This window comes from Mauremys reevesii, linkage group 10 (assembly GCF_016161935.1).
Source record: "Mauremys reevesii isolate NIE-2019 linkage group 10, ASM1616193v1, whole genome shotgun sequence".
Classification (NCBI taxonomy): Eukaryota; Metazoa; Chordata; order Testudines; family Geoemydidae; genus Mauremys; species Mauremys reevesii.
Window position 1 is genome coordinate 66,531,603 of NC_052632.1, and position 21,470 is coordinate 66,553,072.

The window sequence follows — 21,470 nt, forward strand, 5'->3', positions numbered from 1 at the left end:
GAAATGCTACAGCCAGTGTTATGTGGAAGACCAGACAGTGTGCTACAGTGGTTACTTTTCCCTTTTTAAAAGCAATGAATTTATTTCTCTGTGACCCACTTAAGCTTTCCTGCATGTCATGGACATTAATGGAAATATGCTGCAGAATTGATAAATGCCTTAGAAATTAACTTCATACCTGGGGGATAATAGTTATTTTGGCTCTAAGGTCCTGGAGGCCTCTTTGGGCAATATTCACTCCATCAATTAAGATCTCGCCTTCTGCAGCTTCCATTAATCTCAAAAGACCCATGGCAAGAGTTGATTTCCCAGCTCCAGTTCTTCCAGCTATGCCAATCTAAAAGAATACAATGAAAATTTAGGCTGTATGTTTTACACTATTTGTCTCATAACCATAGTTAAATTTTAGGACCCTGGAATTGACAGGTAACAAACCACTGGTTAAATTTGTCCAGCCTTTGACCATATCTGTCAGAGAAAAACACCCCATTAAGCACCTATTCCTGCAGTTCGACGCCCTGGATACAGTGGTGGTGGTGACACATGGATTTATAACTTTCCTGTGCATTTTCAACTACAAGCTAATCTCCCTTCATCTGCTGTTCTCCTTTGAAAGCCATCCAATATCTTTCATCAGATTACAAAGTAAAGGCACTATTCCTTTGCGTTAATGGTGGAGAAGACAAGTGGATCTGTGATTGACAAACAGCCTATCCTATGCAGATCCTGGGTGCAATATCTGCCGATCTTTCCAGTCCAAGGCCAGGGATTTAATTCCTTTCCACTGCAGCCTCATGGAATAGCTGAGGAGGATGGGCAAGAATTGGCATCGCGTTTGGTTATAGTTTGGTTGTACACATGATCAGCCACATGGATTCCAGCATAGTCATTAGGACTGGGACACGTGTGACTTGAAGGGATCTGACCATTTCTCCAAGAACCTTTGGCCTCACGTTGTCATAATATTCACCTAACATTCTTGGAGTTGGGTAACAACCCATAGGGAACTTTTACATTGTTTAATTACAGAGGGAAATCATTACAAGCCTTAGATCAGGGGTCTTAAACTCAATTTACCTTAGGGCCAGAACCAGTCCTCAAATCCTCCCAGCAGGCCAATAATGTCACTGAAGATGGTGCTCAGAAAAGAAAACATTTATATTGTGTTTTTTTTATTTTGAATTTCATAGGAATAATAAAACTGCCATACAGCTTTATACAATTCTTCTTCGCCTGCCAGAGAGCTTTTAGTGTTTGCCAGACACCTGGCAACGCTTCAGTTTTGTTGATGTTTGGCCTCAGGGACTGAGCAGTTGAAACCTTCAGGATTGCAGCAAGGTGTGCATCAGAGAGCTGTGTTCAGAATTTTGACTTGTTTTTATGCATTGTGGGGAAAAAAGTGACGCTGCCTCCATGGCTGACTCTGCCTGGCAGTTAATGATGCTGACTCTGCCCGGCGACTAGTGATGGTATTATTGTCCCTCTTCCCCAGCCAATGGGAGCTGCAGGGGATGGCACCTGCAGCAAACATTGCCAACAGTGTGGCTGCATGTGTCTCTCCTCCGCGGGCTGCAGTGGGGAGGTTCTCGGGCTGCAGATGGCCCACGGCCGGGACTTTGAGACCCCTGCCTTAATGGAGAAAAACCAGAATAGCTGCCAAATATAAAGGAGCTTTGATGTTACATTAGATTAAAATAAACATCAAATTCCTTTAGAGCTGCTCTGCCAACCTCCTATAAAATAACACGATCTGACTCGCTAGAATTCCTAACACACAGTATCAAAACTGAAAACAAAGCCCTATATTAAGAAGGGGTTCCTTAGTGCGCTAGGAGACTGTGAAGGCCAAACGTACTATATGTTTACCTCAGTGTAGCTTTTGTGTCTTCAAACCAGGGGCGGCTCTACGAATTCGGCCGCCCCAAGCAGGGCAGCACGCAGCAGGGGGCGCGCTGGCGGGCGCCGGTCCCGCGCCTCCACAGGACCTCTTGCAGCTGGTCCGCGGCTCCGGTGGACCCTCCACAGTCATGCCTGCGGGAGGTCCGCTGTCCCGCGGCTCCGGTGGACATGACTGCGGAAGCTCCACCGGACCCGCCTGCCGCCCTCCCGGGAAAATGCCGCCCCACGCGCGCGCTTGGCGCGCTGGGGTCTAGAGCCGGCCCTGCTTCAAACCTTAAACTCTTTGAGACAGGGATTAGCAACGGCTGCCTATTCTAAAGCACTGTTCACACATGCAGCTCCAAAGAAATAAATGGCGTTGCTTACCTTCTCTTGCCCGTTTATTTTTATATTGATGTTCTTTAGTGCAAACTCTAAATTTGGCCTGTACTGCACACCATAGTTTCTAAATTCAATTGCTCCTTCAGTTGGCCAAGCCTGACTTGCAGAATTACTGCCAGGAGTCCAGGGAGCCTGTGTAAAAGAGAAACAAACAGCACCTTCTTAAGCTGGGTTAAGTCATCAAGTAATATGGCTATAATCAAAATGGAAAACTTCTCAGAGCATGTGTGCAAAAATTCTTTCTGGATCCCTCTCTTTAAAAGTTTCTCTAGAGGCAGCATTTATTCTTCATAAAGGAATTGTTGAAGTTGAAATTAGTTGCTTTATACAAAGATCCAGATTACTTTATTAACTGAAGTTTGGAGATAAGCATTTGTATGCATGTCAGATTAATTACATTATCAGGAAACCATACTGAATGTTCTAATTATTTGCTCTGCCACGCTCAGTTCAATCTATATGGTGATATGATCAACATGAAGAGATAGTACCTGTTCATTTTTATTGTTTATGTAGCATAAAAGAAATGTCTCAGTCATTAAAAGGCCAGCAACTGTCAACACTTATAACATCAGATATGAGATGCCACAATTAGTCCCTATTCTAAACATGGAGAAAACCTTGCAGTGCATTCCATGGGTGTGGTAACTGTTAATAAATTATACTTTTTAAAAAATGACAACTACAGCTTCACTGGTTTAAGAACATAAACTGAGCAGAAGTTATAAAGAACACCTAGTTATTTTAAAGTAACCTAACCGGGTCTCTGGGAATTAAAACGGGGAGGTGTTGGTCCTTAGAATAGAAAAATTGCTGATCTGGTTTGTGACAAATTCCAGTTCAAAGGGTAAGAACAATGGTTGGCTAGTTACCTCTTTTGGAGTTTTTGAATACTCTCTCACTCTCTCCACAGAAACAATGTTGTTTTCTATTTCTGTCCAGGAGCGCACCATCCAGTTCAAAATGCCCGTTATCTACAAAAGGAAAGAGGACTGGCTAGAAATGAAATACCGACTTTGACCCTGTTCTTACAAAGTACTTGGCACTTTGTCGGATCAGGCCCAGTGTTTTCACAAGGGGCCTCCCTGGATAAGGTATTAAGAGATTGTCTGCAAATTGTTTTGCAAGATAAAATAAATCCTCCTGACACCAGGCCTTTCTGGAAAATTTTGCCAGGCCACATTGGAGGAGCCTTGCCAGCTCACCCTGAGGCTACCTCGGTGCCAAGTTACAAAGAATTAAATGTTGCTGCCTGTCTTATGTTAAACTTCCAGCTCTTAAAAGTGACATGAAAACCGTTCAAGATAATCTGCGACTAGTTACATGAACATGGAAAATAAACACTGAAGAAAACCATTTGGCTGTTAAACTACAGTGACCATTTAAGCTTAAATTCAAAGGAACAAGATGGATGTTGCATGTATTTGAGACTTGTTCTCTGTAAGGTCCTATATTCTATAAATAACAGTGACAGAGTTACTGAGGTTAAAAAATAAGGAAGTCTGGAAAGGAATAAAAATATTTCCAAGCTTTTTTTCAAAAGTCAGTGGAAGCATCTTGTTTAAAATAATAAATTCCCTTCCAGTATTTGCAACTCAAATGTTGCACAATTGTGTGGGTACTTGAGCCCTGGTCTACACTACGAGTTTAGGTCGAATTTAGCAGCGTTAGATCGATTTAACCCTGCACCCATCCACACGACCAAGCCTGTTTTGTCGATTTAAAGGGCTCTTAAAATCGATTTCTGTACTTCCCCCCCCCCCCAGTGAGGGGTTTAGTGCTAAAATGGACCTTGCTGGGTCAAATTTGGGGTAGTGTGGACACAATTCAATGGTATTGGCCTCCAGGAGCTATCCCAGAGTGCTCCATTGTGACCACTCTGGACAGTACTCTCAACTCAGATGCACTGGCCAGGTAGACAGGAAAAGCCCTGGGAACTTTTGATTTTCATTTCCTGTTGGGCCAGCGTGGCGAGCTGATCAGCACAGCACAGCACAGGTGACCATGGAGTCCCAGAAGCACAAAAGAGCTCCAGCATGGACCGAATGGGAGGTTCTGGACTGACTGGTAGCTGTCTGGCGTTGCAAGCTTCCAGAGGGCTATCGCCACTAGCTTCTCAACTGTGAGGGCTGCTTTCATCTTGGTATTCTTGAGCTTCAGGGCAGGGGAAAGCAAATCACAAAGTTCCATGAAAGTGTCCTTATGCATGCGAAAGTTTCGCAGCCACTGGGCATCATCCCAGACCTGCAACACTATGCAGTCCCACCAGTCTGTGCTTGTTTCCCAGGCCCAGAATCGGTGTTCCACGGCATAAACCTGCCCCATTACCACCATGATGTCCAAATTGCCAGGGACCGTGCTTTGAGAGAAGTCTGTGTCCATGTCCTCATCACTATCGTGATCGCGCTATTGTTGCCTCTTTGCCTGCTTTTGCAGTTTCTGCACCTGCTGCAGGATAATGCATGAGGTGTTTACAATGCTCACAGCAGCAGTGGTGAGCTGAGCGGGCTCCATGCTTGCCGTGGTATGGCATCTGCAGGAGAGCAGAGTTGCAGCGGAAGCGGTGGAGGACGATGGTTACCACCGTGTATATTTCCCGAGGAAGAACACATGTATCCGGGAGCCCATGACAGAAAACATGGAAAAATTTGCTATCGAGGCAATAGCAGCAGAGCAGAGTTGCAGCGGAAGTGGTGTATGATGATGGTTTGCAGACCTACTGCACCGTCTGCTGCCAGCAGCACCCAGGACACAACAGCGGCGGTGTCGGTGAACTGAGCAGGCTGCACACTTGCTGTGGTATGGCGTCTGCATGGAAAAAAGGCACGAAACGACTGTCTGCTGTTGTTTTCACGGAGGGAGGGGAGACTGATGACATACCCAAAACCACCCGTGACAGTGTTTTTGCCCCATCAAGCACTGGGAGCTTAACCCAGAATTCCAATGGGTGGCAGAGACTGTGGCAACTGTGGGATAGCTACCCACAGTGCACCACTCTGTAAGTTGATGCTAGCCACGGTAGTGAGGACACACTCCGCCGACTTAATGCGCTTAGTGCGGACATATGCAATCGACTGTATAAAATCAATTTCTAAAAATCGACTTCTATAAAATCGACCTAATTTCGTAGTGTAGACATACCCTGAGAGTTTGCTATTGCCTAGGAAATCTTAAAAATAGGAGGCTGGCTAATCTATTCTCATTGTCCAAGCTGAGAAATGTCCAACATAAACGGCACAACTAGTGGAAAGGAAATTAGTCTTTCTTTAAAATTCTTCCAGTTTTAATTCTCTAGAGCCTGATGCTCGCAATCTATGTGCGAATCCAAATGAGTAAGGGCTGCAGAATTGGACCCATAAAGTTATTTATGATACAGGTAAGGATTTTAAAAAATGATCTGTAACCTGACAGTCCCTTCTCATGAGATGGTAAAATCACGCACTGCTGCTTTGAGTTACCTGAAGAGCACACGAAATGGAAAAGCCAACAATCCCTGGACTAAGATGTGCTTTGCTAAGCACGGCGAACAGGGCTGCAAACAACACGATGCCATTACCTAGAAACTCCAGGTTTGTAGCAAGCCACCTACAAGCAGAGAAGAGAGGATTTAGCCCACCTCCATTTTCTTTATGTTCTCGTTTCCTCTCAATTACATATACTGCCTGCAACTATTTTTGTAAAATGTATTTGGAGCCTTCTTGGTAAAGGGTGTTAAATAAGGTCATTATGATCATGGGGTTAGCTTTTTTACATAACCGCTAGGGTTGGCTTTTTTACATAAGCCTCTGGAACTGACAGCAGTGCTGGTCTGTAAATACCCCATGCACTGTGCCATGGCTCTTCCGCTGTAGCCTGAGTCTATCACAGGGGTAGGCAACCCATGGCACACGTGCCAAAGGCAGTACGCGAGCTGATTTTCAGTGGCACTCACACTGCCCGGGTCCTGCCCACCGGTCCGGGGGCTCTGCATTTTAATTTTAAATAAAGCTTCTTAAACATTTTTAAAACCTTATTTACTTTACATACAACAATAGTTTAGTTCTATTAGAGAAAGAGACCTTCTAAAAATGTTAAAATGTATTACTGGCACACGAAACCTTAAATCAGAGTGAATAAATGAGGATTCGGCACACCACTGCTGAAAGGTTGCTGACCCCTGGTCTATCATTTCCACCAGGTGAGCAGCTTTGGTTCAGAGCCTGAAATTGTTGCTCTGAGCCTGGCACCAGCAATGAATGGCTCTTCCCTTGGTGTTAGTTCTGATGTAAGCTGGGTCTGAAGGAGTTCCCTCCCCCACCCCACCCCGACATCTAGTGATGCACTGCTGGGGTGGAGGGAGGAGGGAAGACTTCAGGAGCAGGGCATGTTTGCATAGACATGGCTGCTCTGCCTCGGTGCCTAGCATGATGGAGCTGCTTTGCCAAAATGATCCATTTTGGCTGGTTTGTGTTACAAATCACTGTAGTATTCAAATGCAGGGATAATGAAATGTTGTTATCCTTATTGTATGAGTAAAGGGCAACTGAACTGTGCTTAGCATGCCCTGATTGAGGGGGTCACCCTAAACTGAACCTCTCTTGCTAAGCAGGGGGGTAGGATGCCAAATTCCAGTGATGAGTGGACGAGGACAAGTGTTCCTAACTGGTACCGTGGAAGCTGCCTCGAGAGTCCTAGACACTTTTTGACCTTCCCCTCTCCAGCGTTTAATGACAGAGCTTAGACTCAATTAAGAGTCCTTGTTTCCAAGTGGTGATTCCTAAAGCTTGTCCTCACTGCTGAGCAAGGCTAAGCCTAAGCCTTGGACCTTGTGTGGAAACAGGTAATAGCAACACAGAAACTGCCCTAGCAGTGAGGTTCCCTGCTACCTGCTGAAATCACTGAGAGCTGGGTGAAGTGGTAGAACCTCAGAATGTGACATTGCAGAAGCTCAGCGGCACCGAGACGGCAGACGGGGAGTGGTGGGACAGTGGGAGTGGTGGCAGAGAGACAGCGGTAGCAGTGGGAGGCGACTAGCAGCAGCAGCAGCGAGTGGTGAACCCCGCCTCATGAATGCACCTCTGAACTCTGGGTCTTCGCTAACCAAAGACCACCAACTATGAGTGGGGCGCTAGGGAGGGAAAGGGAGTGGTGTGTTAAGGGACATTTGTTTGTTGGACTTTGTGACATTATCTGATTAAAATATGACCATGCAAAACCATCGTTGCTACCACTGTTATATAATTGCAACAGATCTTATACCAAGTGTGACATGTGGCCAGAAAGGATTAAGCAGCTTGCAGGATAAATGGCCCAAAGTCAACCATTAGAGACGTGTTAAAAAAGTATGTGAAAGGTAATTAGGGCCACTACATGCTAGATAGGCTAGAACTTTGAAATGCAAACCTGTATTGTTAGAGAATTGGAGGTGATACTAAATGTATGTGTGTACTTTTTTCTTGTAGGATGTTCCTGTCTGTCACTATAGCTATAGATTCAGAGATCAAAAGGATTTAAATGAACTGTAAACATAGTAACATCACTGTATTCATCTCTCTTTGAAATGTATAGCAAGTAATCTGCGAATGGTGGAAAAATGGGCAATTGCCTTATGTTAATCTGTGTACCTAATTACCGGCAATGTTTAAGAAACAGGTGTACTTCAAAATATCCATGATTGCCTATTGTTCGCCGAAGGACTCCGACCTGTCAAAGAAGGCTGGAAACTGTTTAAATATGCCTTGGGTCCCAATCCTTTGGATCTCAAATCTGCTTGATGCTTCATGCAGGGGAAGTTTAAACCCAAGATTGATATTTCCAGTCTTAATCTGGAATCATCCTGAATATGAACATTGGACTATAACCTATGGACTATTTCTGAAAGAACTCTTTGCAACTACAAAGTTCACCATCTCTGCTATGAATTTAATCTCAAGAACTGTACTCGTCTGTATGTATACTGATCTTTTAACCACTACTCTCTCGTTTCTTTTAATAAATTTTGGTTTAGTTAATAAGAATTGGCTGTAGCGTGTATATGGGTAAGATCCGGAATATTCATTAACCTGGGAGGTAATGTGTCCGATCCTTTGGGGTTGATAGAATTTTTTTATATGATGAATAAGATTTACAGTAATCCTCATCATATTTGATTTGGGTGTCTGGGTGGAGGCCTAAGGCTGGGTTGCTTTAAGGGAACCGTGTTGTTGGCTTCTGGGTAATCAGGCAGGTATTATAGAAGTTGTTTTGTGCTGGGTTGGTGAATCAAAGCATTGGAATATCCACCAGCTTTGGGGATTGTCTGCCCCATCCTTTTGCTGTTCATCCTAATTGAGTGACCTCAGTTGTCTCCCCTGGGACTCGGGTCACAGACTTTCACACCACAAGGGGAGAAACTGAGGCAAAGGATGCTGCCAACACACTGTGGGGTGAGTGTTTGTGTATGGTCACATGCTTTTGTGTTTAGGTTGTGGTGTTTTCCCAGATTAATGTTGGCCTCTCTTTTCCCTTTTAATCAAAGTTGTATTTTGTTGTACACAGACTCAATGCTGGCGAGAAGGGAAGTACTGCCACTTAGAGGCACCAACGGGGGGAGGTGTTTAGCTTTCAAGATTACTGACTGGAGACTCCAAGCTGGTTCTATTGTCTTTTGTTAAGAGAAACCCTTAGACACTGAACCCAGCCCTTGTTGCTGCCGACTCCACCTGGCAGAAGGGCTGCACTTAATCTATAGCTTCATGAGAATAACATAATTGAATCCCCTATATTTGCATACCTGTCAGCGACGACCCCAGGGAAGCATGTTCTCTGGTTCTCATCCACTCTGGAATCATTCTGTAAAATAAATCTCGGTTGCTCCTTGTAAGCACGAATCACGCTGCTCCCTTGGAACGTCTCTGAAATATGGGAATAGATGGGCGAGCGACTCGCAGCTTCCAGGCGTCTCAGCTGGCAGGAGGTGGCAACGTAGAAGTTCTGAGACAGAGGGAAATGGAAAGGGTATGTGACTACCAGTGTGTTTCCCCCACTAGGCTAATTTATCAGGGGAACCGATCATGTTCAGAAAATTAGAAATGATGCAAAAAAATACAGCGGTGCACATTAACCTGATGTTATAAAACCTAATGTGCAAGCAGCATGTGTTTGTTGGGTGAGATACTGTGGCGCAGAACTTGTAGCCTGGGTGAGATATAAGGAGGCCTTTGAGCCCGTGGGGACATTGTCTAAATTCCGGCAGCCTCTCCAGGTTGCCCTATGGGCTGCAGCATTACCTGGAATCTCCACCGTGCTACATGTTACAATCCCATCCCTGGCACGCCCCCATGCCAGGATTTGCGAAAGAGTCCTTGGAGAGCAGCTATAGGGCTGTGCTCCACATACCTGCATCAGGGGAATCTCGGGGTCCTAAAAGCCCTGGTTCTGGCTGTTTTAAGCGGGAGCAGGGGTCAGGATCTCACCCATCGTTTCTATACTTCCTCCATTTTAAAATCTCTCCTGATCTCTTAAACTTTGTCTCTAGTTCAAGACAGTAGCTTAGCAACCTACAGTTTAGGAGAACCATTCACCTAATACAACAAGCTATGCCCGAGAGCAGGGTGTCTTGCTGCAGACTGTGTGTGCCAGGACAAGCAGAGTTCTCCAGAAAACACAGTCTGTTGTAGTGGTGCATAGCACTGTGACGGGCCAGATGATTTCCTGCCCCATTTCATTATGTCCTGTGTGACCGGTACACTGATCACAGAATTCCATGGTGTGAACGGAATTGCAGAGTTGTACTGACTGCTTCAATCCCATCCTTCCATGCTCAGATGGGATTTCATGAAGAATCCCTTTTTCTTTACCTGCCTTATTCATTAAAGTAGCAAAACAGACTGATCTTAATTTTCTGTAACAAATACTGTACTCAAGACTTTTGATATTCCCCCGACCACCCTCCTCCTCTGCCCCCAGTCCTCCCGGCAAAGTTGTTTGACATTTCAGAGAACCAGACTGGGAGAATAAATGGGTGCCTTGAAAAGCATCTGCCTCTCTGGCATGTTTTATGTTAAAAGTGGCACAGGAAGACTGAAGAAGAGGAAAAACACTTCGGGCCTTAGTCTGATCTCCTTTACACTGACGTCAATCAGGAATCTCCACAGAAGTTCCACTTAAAACCATCATGATATCTCAGGCCTTCTAGTAAGGCTTCGGAGGCAGCTACTGGGAGCCTGGATTCTGTGGGAAGACTCTTCTTAAGATTAGACACTGGTGGTTTTGATTCCAGCATGAAATCAGAGGTGAAAAAACACTGACTGAAAATCTAAGCCCCTCAAAAAGGTCTGGTTCAAGTTAGTCTAAACAATGGGCGACAAAATGAGGCAGCTTGCTGACACACAAACAAGAGCACAATGTAGGAAAGGGTGTGGCGGGTTCTTAGATCAGCCACATATCTCAAAATCCTACCTGGAACACAGCATACAGCGCTGTCAGTGGCAATATCGCCACCACTGCTATTGGCGTGGCCACTGTAACAACTATGTAGATCTCCAGTAAACTGAACAAGAAGCCCAGCAGGGACTTCAGTTTATCGGGGATAACGGAATCGATGGCATCGGTTTCTTTGGAGAATCGGTTCAGCAAGTTTCCGATGGGCGTCTGCTCAAAGAACATCATTGGGGATCTGGCAACATTCTCCAGTAACTGCTGAAAGAGCTTGTGTGATGCAATCACTCCTCCTAGCAGGACGGCTGCGGTCGATCCGAATTTGCCAACGGCTGCAATGGAAGGGAAGGGAAGTGTGTCAACCTAGACTCAGATTTCTCAGCTGAAAGCATGTTGAATGTGACTTTGGTGCTGGTGGAAGGTGCTGGTCTATTATTATTGCTTTTTTTATTTATTTATATTGAGTTGATTCCTTGGAGCCCCAGTCACGAACCAGGAATTCATTGTGCTCATCACCGTGCAAACGCAGAACAAAAAGACAATCCTTGCACCAAGCGGTTTACAGTCTAAGGCCTGGTCAACACTGCGGTGGGGGAGGGGAGAATTGATCTAAGATATGCATTTCAGCTATGCTATTTGCATAGCTGAAGACAAAGTATCTTAGTTTGACTTATCTGGCCGTCCTCATGGCGGCAAGTCGACCACCGCGGCTCCCCCGTCGACTCCGCTTACTCCTCCTGCTGAGATGGAGTACAGGCTCAACTCGGGGATCGATTTATCATGTCTACATGTGACACGATAAATCGATCCCCAATAGATCGATTACTACCTGCCCATCCGTGGGTAGTGTAGACATGGCCTAACAGTCACTCCAGAGCCCGTTGTATGGCTATTGTATCTGCAGAATAGCCATAGAATGGGCATCAGCACGTGTAAATTTGATTGAACAGTTAGTTCTGTCTCCTACCAAACAGCCCTGAAGATTGAAGCCTTCTGTTCTCCAGTGAATGGTGCAAATAACTTAATTCAGAGTAATTCCAGTTAACTCTCTTGAGTTGGTAGACTCCCATAGATTCACTATTACAGCAGGGACTGCGCTATATTTAAGATTGCCTAACAGTTTCTATTCTAATCCCCTGTTTTAACTGGTTCAAAACTTTCACCATTTGGGTTTACATTTTTCAGATTTTGTTTCTGCCCTAAACTTATTTTTTGTTGTTGAAAGTTTCAGCAAAACATTTTAGCTATTTTTGATTAGGAGAAGAGTTAAACAATGTACACATTTCAAATAATACACATTTTGGCAGCCTTTTTCTAACAGCTTTTTAGATCCAAAAGACCTAGGGTGGTAAAAAGATTAAATCTGGCCCTCATTGCGAAGTGAGATTTTAATTTGGCTAAGTTATGATTTGAGTGAAGAGAGCATGGGAAGGGGTAAGAGGAAGAGAGAGGAGGGGGATAAAGAGGGAGTAGTGAATAAAATTGGGAGAGATGGAAAAGTGAAACTGACATCATAATCGCCCGCAACAGGTGAATTTTTCATGGGCACCAGATCGTACAGTTCTGACAAAGAGAGGCAAGATGGCTAAAGGTGGGGGAACCACCCATCATGCTCAGTTGCAATGCACATTAGAGAGAAGAACTCAGTGCACACACAAGCAAGCCAGAGTTTTATGCAGTGACACTGGGAATATTGTTCAGATACCATAACCAAAAAAAAACCACCCCAAAAAATCAGTGTACCCTGTGCAAATTGAGTCAGAACTGTTTTTTAGATCCCATGCCAAGCCTTTTAGTTTGTTGCCAAGAGCCCAGCACCCGTAAGACAAGCCAAAGTTGGAATGATGGGAAAATTTCCTGGGAATGGGAAAGAGGGAGGCAAATGATATGCAGAAGAATTAGTGACCAGGTCAAGCAAACCTTGAAGGACTCCAAGAACACCGAAGACTCCAACTCGCAGCTCTGTGTGCTGCTGCGTTCTGTTATGAACAGGGTCATCTGCCCACATGCTGAGCCAGTAACCGCGACAAAACGAGGCAGCTTGCTGACACACAAACAAGAGCACAATGTACAAACAGATCAGAGGCCCTGTGGTCCTCAGGTAGTCCAGATAAATGGAAATATTGACCTGGAGTGAAGCAATCAAAAAGAAGGAGAGAAAGAAGGGTCAGGCTTGTAACGCTGTCTGTTCCTAAGCAAAGAAATGCTGGATGGTGTATGTTCTATGTTACGCATCGCATGCCATGGAGCCTCATTAATCTCTTTGTCCTATCAATGCAGGATGAATAATTTGAAGCCATGTTGACCAAGCTCAAGGCTTTAACCAGTGATTGCAAACAATGTACAAATGCTTATTGGGTTGAAAGTGTCATTATTTGCAGTAATTAATTTTACTATCCCTTTGAGCGATATTATGATCCACTGTATTCCCATTGGTGAGTGATTACTTGACTAGTCATGTGAGTAACTGGTCACCAGCAGGAGTGCAGGGATCGGCATCTGGCCCTTAAGGTGAAAGCAACGTCTTTTGAATGTGCTTCCCTTGGACACAACGCTTCTTAAACAACTTCCCCTCCCCCACCCCAAAAAACCCCTCTTTGGGACTTAGACCTCCCATTTACCTCTGTTCTCTGTAACTGGGTTTACACCTTTGATCCTGACTATTCTTTTCCCTCCCACATCTCCTAAGTCTCCTCCTCATCACCCCCACACAGCCTGGGTATACTGTGCTCTGGACTCCACTTCTGTTGAAATCCTCATCCATGCCTACATCCTCTCACCTGGGTTAACGCACATCCCCTGCTCTTGACCTCCACAAACCCCATCTCTGCCTTCACTCGCAGCCATGGGAGAGTAACAACAGCACTTCTAACCACACATTTCAGGACAGGGTTAAGCTGTCCTCCATGAACCTTATCCGACCTTGTGTGTCTCCTGTCACTTGTCTCACCTGTCCCTTCACACAACTTCCCCCCCAGTTGACTCAAAAGACTTTCCCTCTGCAGCACAAGCCACTTGAAACAGTCTTGTATCTCTCCACCCATCATAATGGAAAGACTTTCCTCCTCACCTCTACAATTTTCTCTCCCTCTGTTGCTGTTTTATTCAAATTTTCTAGCTACACTTTAGCTCTATAAAGCATTTTTGGGAACATGGTTGGTATGAAAGATGCTACACGAAATAAGGTTGGATAGGACCAGACCTTCAACTGGTGCAAATTGGTGTCGCTCTGACTTGCGCAGTGCTATGCTGATTTACACCAGCTAAGGATCTTAGTGTAAGTTCCTGTTGCAATGACAGGTTTATTTTATATTTCATTACTCTAAAAGGAATTGCTGCAGTTACCCTGCTTGTCTGAACTTTCTCCCCTTCTGTTAATCTTCCTGCATCTTTTGGGGCTGTAGCAGCTGTGCAGTCTTGATTTATGGCTTTGGCTCCATCTCTCATAATAGAAGATCTGTCGATTTATAAAAGCAAAACAAACGCTGTTATTTTTAAATCCAAGACCATGAAGTTTTTAAGCCTTAGTTAAAGGGCTGTGGTTTCTGTGGTTCACGGAATTACTCAGAGCATTCCTTGCATTCAGGGCACACCTCCAGCAATGTGAATCCGGAACAGATTGGTGATGAACAAAGCTTCTTAGCATCCAACTGTGGATTGGATGAAATGTTTGGTCTCAGTCTGTTTCCCAGTGGACAGATGTTCACATTCCCCAAACTGGCAACAATTATGGCGTCTCAGCAGAGAGACCAAGGATTAAATGGGTACAGAGACTGAAATACCGTCTCACGCAGGGAAGTGGCACATTGGCAGACAGAAACTTGCAGTGCTGCTGCCAGTGCTTTTACTGTTCTGAGGATAATCCACAAGACTTCAGCCTTCAATGCTGTCAGTCCAGCACCATCCAAAAGCAATGACGACTCAGTTAACTATGTGATGCACCGCACAAGTGAGGGCCAATAACCTTGATTAAGCAAACTTTACTAATAACAGTTCACTTGTTAATGGGTCTGAACCTGCCTCTTCTGGGAGCTGTCTGTCAGTTACTGTGATTGACAACCCATTATGGCTTCGGTCAAAAATGTCTACTCCTTGTTTACCTTGCGATCTCTTACCCATTTTCTCTCTGGCCTGACAGGATTGCTTACCCCCCTTTAACTGCTACTGGTTGATCTGTGGTTCTAATACAAGAGGAGTGACTCTATCAATTTCATGGTATGGAAGTCCCTAGCATCTGAACTCTGGGGAGGAAACTTACAGCTCCTTGGGAAGTAGAGAGAAAATATTATTGAAAGTACTCGTAGGTGGTGGTGCCTGTTCACGGCCCTGCATTCCATCCATGGGCACATCCTATTCATTTACAGCCCGGTCCAAACTCCACTGAACTCAGTAGGAATCTCTCCATTGACTTGAACGGGCTTTGGAGCAGGCGCTTGTGCATTGGTGTCTGAGGCAGGTCTACACTCACCTGCAGAGCTTTCCCGGGGCCGCAGCATTTCTGGAAGCGACGATGTCCTTGGTGCTTCCTGCAGCTGTGGAATAAATATTCTTGTAATACCTCACATCCTCCTTGGCTCTGTTTAGCCTCTGAGAGAACGAGGGATCATTAGAAAGAACTCCCGATAAAGGTAAGTGTTTGAGTCACCTCAGCAAAGCTGCAGTGATGGCACAGGCATTGAATAACGTGTGTTAATAGCATTCTCCTTGCCTAATAAGATGGTAGCATTCATGCATCGTGCATATATAGCCCCATTTAGTGGGATGCATCACAGTATGGGATCTCATGGGAAAATGCCTGAGATTTCATGAATAGAAAAAAGCTAATGATTATTGATTGGCTCTTCCTGAAATGGTCTTTCATTTGCTCTTCCCCTGTGTGAACAGCAGCGGATTCCCACTGAGACAACATTCATTAATCAGAAAACACATGAATCATGAAACCAAAAGGAGAGTTATTCAGTTGGTGTACCTTGTAAATCACAGCCCGCTTTCTCTTCTGTATTGTTATATGACTGGAGAAAGTCTGCAAAAGCCCCGTTTCTCTGCAAAAGTTCTTGGTAGGAGCCAGTTTCGGAAATCTCTCCATCCACCATCAGAACAATATTGTCCACTTGGGGAAAAATGTTGATTGCATGAGTCACCAGAACACGAGTCTACTTTAAATAAATAAATAAATAAATACCAGTTATAATTGCTCCAGCCTTCTGCTGCCCAGCGTAGCCTCTTCTGTCTACTGAAGGGACTGCACAGGTGGGTGCCTCTGGCAGTGCCATTGATCTAGTCAGTTTTCACCATTGATGTTACCACCAAGGCTGAACCTCTCAACTTGGATGGCATTCCTCGGATTCTAGGTCAGATTTATTGTCACTAACTTGAATGTCTTAGAGCCAAATTCATCCCTTCTGCAACTCCATTAACTTCGGTGAAGTTACACTTGGTACAAAGTTGCCCTTTGATTTGAAATTCCAAAGATATTTCTACACAATTGTATGTGGGAAGAAAGTCAGTAAAGATTTTTCAAAATAAGACGTGAGCATGTCTCTATTTCTAACATACAATCAAACTCTTTGCAAGTGCTGATTACGTCTATAGTCAGTTCTGTGTGTCTCTTTCTGAATTTCAATCTCATAATTATATTGACAGGCTGATAGACAATCTAATTGTGAATACAAATTTGACGTCTGTAAGCACTGGTTGCTTGTTTTAATGTAGCCTTTTACTGAACTCTTACCCATACATCTTACACTAACTGGACTAATAATCAGCACTTCCAGAATCCATTCTACTTACGCATTAATGCTGGACTTGAATCTTGGTTTTGTCCGAATGCTCTGCTCCATACTTGTCAATTACAAAAGAGTGCCAACTAACAAAGTGCAGGCACTTAGAACTTACATGCTAACAAAACAAAGCCCGTGCCACAGCATAGATTGCAAAACTACCATACAGCCGACCAGTTCTCCACTCCACTGCACTGAGAGGTGATGCTCAAATTGTTTCTGACAAGAATAAGGACTGCAAAGAGCATCCTTCAGGAAGGAGAAAGCGAAGAGAAACACTTGGGATAGATATTAGGACAAATTTTTTTTTAACGACACAAATCTGTCGCTGCAGATATTCAACAAGGGCAGAGAGCAGACCGATATGATGTAGTGATTATTCCTCCCAAAGGCAGGCATTGAAAGAGGCTGGATGACCAAAGCCATTTTTTTCATTTATTATTTATGATGGGGGATATGAATTTGTTTACGTACCCTGTCCTTCAGTAAGCCATTGGGTCCAATGACGTGTTCAAAAATATGCTGTCCAACCTGGGCATCCACGGCTGAAAGGGGGTCATCCAGTAGGTAAACAGCTGCCTTCTTGTACACCGCACGAGCTAGACTCACTCTTTGTTTCTGCCCTCCAGATATGTTTATCCCCTGTTGAAATACGATGATGTATTTCATACGCTCTGGTATGTGTTTTGACCCTCTTCACTATCTTACACTGAGACTTAACGAGTATAATGGCACTTTATACATTTGCTGTATAAAGTTTCACGTAGCACTGTACCCTCTTCATCCCAGAAGTGCTTTCATTACTAAAGGCAGAATCACTCAGCTCCGTGTGATCAATTTCTGCAGCTGTGCGGGAGGGGACCCTATAACAGTTTGGAGTTATTGATTTTGGTTCTTTTCACCCATTTCTCCTAGTTTGGGGTGCCTCAATTTTCAAGTGGCCAGTCTGACCCCTTTAAATTAGAGCCTGATTTTTCAGCAAATGCTGAGCACTTGCCCTCTCCCTTTAACGTGTTTCAAGCTGGGCACCCACAGTCACTAGGCATGCATGGAAAGCTTGGTGGGGGATAGTAGCTGGTCAAATACCTTCTCTCCTATTTCGCTTTTACTTCCTGCAGGGAAGCTCTCCAGGTCTGGCTGCAGTGCACAAGCATCAATCACTCTATTATACCAGCTTTCGTCCATCTCTTCTCCAAAGATGATATTCTCTTCCACCGAAGCATTTTGTATCCAGTCTTGCTGGGGGACATAAGCTACTGTGCCCTATACAATGGAAATGGGTGAAATCACTAATACATTTGTCTCTTTTATAAGCCTCTCAGAGGCCAAAATATATGTGGGAATATATATATATTCTATAGAGCAGAAATCTGGTGTTTTACAATCACCTCCCTAGATTTACTTTACTGCCATTGTGTAATGCAAAAATATGAGAGCCCAAGGACTAACAGTAAGTGGCTCTTATAGAGTGCTATTTCCCCATAGATCTCAAAGCACTTCACAAAGTAAGGGAAGCGTCATTAGCCACATTTTACAGATGGGAACACTGAGACACAGAAAGGTGAAATGACTCACCCAAGCTGTCACAGAAGGTCAGTGCCAGAGCAGAGAATAGAACGCAGCCCCCCCTAGTCCCAGGTCATTGCCCAAGTCACTGGAGCAAGATGGGAGCAACCCTGCAGCCAGCCCAGGGCTCCTTGCTCAGCTGCCCCTCCTCCCTCAACATTTGGCAGAAGAAGGGTTTTCACCAAATATCAGCGACTCCATGTGCAACTTTGTCAGCATGGTAACTGCTCGTACGTGCTAATCAAAAGCAAACACTCAGGGAGAGCTTTACCTTAATAGCTGCGTAGCCATCCAACTTCTGCAGCTCACCAAGTAACGCGGACAGCAGGGAGGACTTTCCAGCTCCCACCTGGCCAACCACAACAAGTAGGCAGCCTTGGGGAACGGTTAGATTTATCCTGCAAAGAGAGTCCCGCATCTCCCCAGGTTAGTGCCGTCAGTACATTTTAGATGCAGCATTTGCAAGGGAAACTAGCAACATTTTTGCTAATGTCTTTTAAAGAGAGAAGAAAAAAGTTGCTTCCCTTTCCTTCGGTCAGTTGTCAGGCCCCGTTATATGGGACAAACGAACTATCTCCTTCTGCCACAATGAGGGTACGTCCAGACTACCCGCCCTAGCGGCGGGTAGCGATCAATTTTCGGGGATCGATATATCGTGTCTCATCTAAACGTGATATATTGATTCCCCGAACGCGCGCCCGTCGACTCCAGAACTCCACCGGAGCAAGCGGCGGTAGCGGAGTCGACACGGGGGCCGCGGACGTCGATCCCGTGCCATGAGGACCCGAGGTAAATCGATCTAAGATACTTCGACTTCAGCTACGCTATTCACGTAGCTGAAGTTACGTATCTTAGATTGATTACCCCCACCCAGTGTAGACCAGCCCTAACTTTCCGTTCCTTTTTTCTGACAGCTCAAAACTCATCCCGTCAAAGCTGTCTCTGGCCAGGATGCCGTTGTCCCATTCTGCTTACTGTTGCTTTTTATCATCTAGAGATGGGCTCTTCTAAACAAAACCCCAGATCTAACCCGTTTGAGGCTATCTGAAATCTAGATCTAAATGTTGAAACAGGCCCATCTATTTGTGTTTGGTCTAAACCAAAGTTGTTGTCGTCATCAATCATCATCATCATCATCATCATCATGTTTCCATTACGCCTCTGGCGTTTAGGGCAGTGATGAAGCTCCTCCACTCCTGTCTGTTTCTGGCAAGTCTTTCAGTGGTTCCCCAGCTGCGCCCCAGGTTTTTCAGCTTAGCCAAAGTACTGGATCTTAATGGCCTTGCACTTTGGCATGCTCAAAATCAGGATTCAGATCCAAATTTGTGACTTGAGCCTGTCTCAGGTACTGTCAGCTTCCTACACCCCCCTCTTCCACTGCATACTCTTAACTTTTTGTTATTGTGTTTCATAATATTTTGCATTTCTGGAACCTGTGTGCATTGCGAGGTCACAAGAATGGACCTCACATATGGAATGGCATAAAATGGCTTGCACTGTAAAGGAAAAACATATGACTGTTCCAGTTTTCAAAGGAAGCTATCTTACTAAAGAGACAAGGTGGGTGAGGAAATATCTTTCATTGGCCAACTTCTGTTGGTGAGAGAGAGAAACTTTTGAGCCACATGAAGCTCTTCTTCAGGTCTGGGAAATGTACTCCGAGTTTCACAGCTAAATGCCAGGTGGAACAGATTGTTTAGCATGTTGTCTAATTAGGACACCCGAAACTCATATTTGGACAACTGGGTGTTTGGGCCGACAACTGCCAGTTTGACATACCCATGTGCCTAGTTGAGAATCCAACTATAGAGTTGAGGCATCCTACTAGTGTGTCCACATTTGGACTGGACACAGGTACAGTAAATGTCCTGCATGGTTTGATTTTGCAATTTAAGCTGAAATATGTTTAGAAAAACAAAATGTAGGAAATTTAGCTCAGAAATCCCTCTAACTATCCTGTACTGACCTCGCTGGATTCACTCTGCAGGGCTGCTGATCAGCACTGGTGGTGATCACTGAATCGCTGGAAATATTTATTTGAAACAAAAGCCTGTACCTTTTAATGCAAGGAGAGCTTCCTCTGCACCAACTGAATGTTCCATTCCTTACGGTGATACCATTCTGTACTAACATATAAAGAGACATGAAAGGCATATATGGGTATTTAGAGAGGTACATAAATGTACCTGTTTCTATTTGAAAGATTTATTACATTGCAGTAAATAATTAATGTTCTCAATAGCTTAAAAAAGCTTCATGCAGTTTAATTATCACCAAACTGAGTGCACACAGTAGAATGTGTATTCATTAGCAACTAGAGCGGGATCACCAAACCAACAGATAAAGTGACTTTTGCGCAATATCTGCCAGTGGCTAGATTTGTCCTAGTGACTTAGGGACAAACTTTTGCGGGTCTGGTCCTCAGCTGGCTAGCTATCCCGATTCACACTAGCCGAGGATGTGGCCTGCAGGCCCCTCATCACTTCCTTGAGTTATTCAGTGACCCTTATGGGCTGCATTCTAGGAAGTTAATTATTATAATTAAGAGCATTTTAATGTTAATGCTATCAAATCTTCTCTGGGCCCTCCTCTTAAAAGCTTAACTGACAGCAGTGGATTATTTCTTTTGGGGGGAAGAAAAATACACATAGAGGATAAAAATTGTATCTGTCAAATCATGAATATACAGGAGAGAGAACCAAATGAAACTAGTGGCTATAATGGCGATACAGCCACATGTTACATGGTGTACTCTCCCTGTGCTGTGCGTAACTAACATGAGTGGAAGCGGAGTGCTATGCTCTCCTCACCGAGGGCAATCAATCACCCTAGGGCAATGCTTACAGTGGTCCGAGGTAACTGTGCTCACGTTGTTCGGATCCAGCTCTTCAAGACTAAGAAAGGCAGCTAAACGGCTTAACGAAACCTTGGCCTGAAATTTAAAAACACACAAACCAGCCAATGGATTTAAAATAGTAAACGGTTACAATTCAAGTGACTGCCCAGCTCAGGTCATTTCCATGGCAACAGTATCGTCTGGGTGTTTGCAGTTTATTTGTGGAAAATTAAACTGACAGTTGAGCGTTCTTGGTGCTTTAGGCAGCAATGGGTGTTGGTGCCCTTTCTCCATACCACTTGCCTTTGTTCCCATCCAGCTCTGCAATACCCAGTCGTTCCCTGTCCTTTCTTCCTCTTTCTGTTCGGAGGTCTGCGGTTGGCCATTGTTTCCCAAATATGTCCCAGAATCCTTTTTCACTGGCTCTAATGCTCCTTCAATGAGGTGCAATGACAGTCATCTTCGGGGGCAGGAGGGAAGCCCAGCTTCCCCACTTCTGCTAGAAGCAGCAGATGTTCCTCCTCGTCTCCCTGGCTTGGGTGAGCAGTGCTCACTCACAACTCCCCCTCTTCTCATGGGCTAGTGCTGAGAACCCTTCCCCTTCTGTCTCA

At 44.6% G+C, this 21,470-nt stretch overlaps 1 protein-coding gene across 1 annotated transcript in view; it reads right to left on the reverse strand.

The window, feature by feature from the left end:
- Nucleotides 1-21,470, reverse strand: part of ABCC6 (ATP binding cassette subfamily C member 6) — a 48,316-nt gene that overhangs the window by 3,124 nt on the left and 23,722 nt on the right. Inside the window, exons 14-28 of the mRNA XM_039493082.1 lie at nt 20,868-20,955; nt 20,080-20,149; nt 18,295-18,421; nt 17,544-17,720; nt 16,932-17,099; nt 15,647-15,830; nt 15,146-15,209; nt 14,023-14,134; nt 12,598-12,805; nt 10,699-11,009; nt 9,032-9,231; nt 5,739-5,865; nt 3,153-3,254; nt 2,266-2,412; nt 179-337 (exon numbers count right to left, since the gene is read on the reverse strand). Of these exons, the coding sequence (XP_039349016.1) occupies nt 179-337; nt 2,266-2,412; nt 3,153-3,254; nt 5,739-5,865; nt 9,032-9,231; nt 10,699-11,009; nt 12,598-12,805; nt 14,023-14,134; nt 15,146-15,209; nt 15,647-15,830; nt 16,932-17,099; nt 17,544-17,720; nt 18,295-18,421; nt 20,080-20,149; nt 20,868-20,955 (2,244 nt within the window). The remainder of the gene's footprint in view (nt 1-178; nt 338-2,265; nt 2,413-3,152; nt 3,255-5,738; nt 5,866-9,031; nt 9,232-10,698; nt 11,010-12,597; nt 12,806-14,022; nt 14,135-15,145; nt 15,210-15,646; nt 15,831-16,931; nt 17,100-17,543; nt 17,721-18,294; nt 18,422-20,079; nt 20,150-20,867; nt 20,956-21,470) is intronic.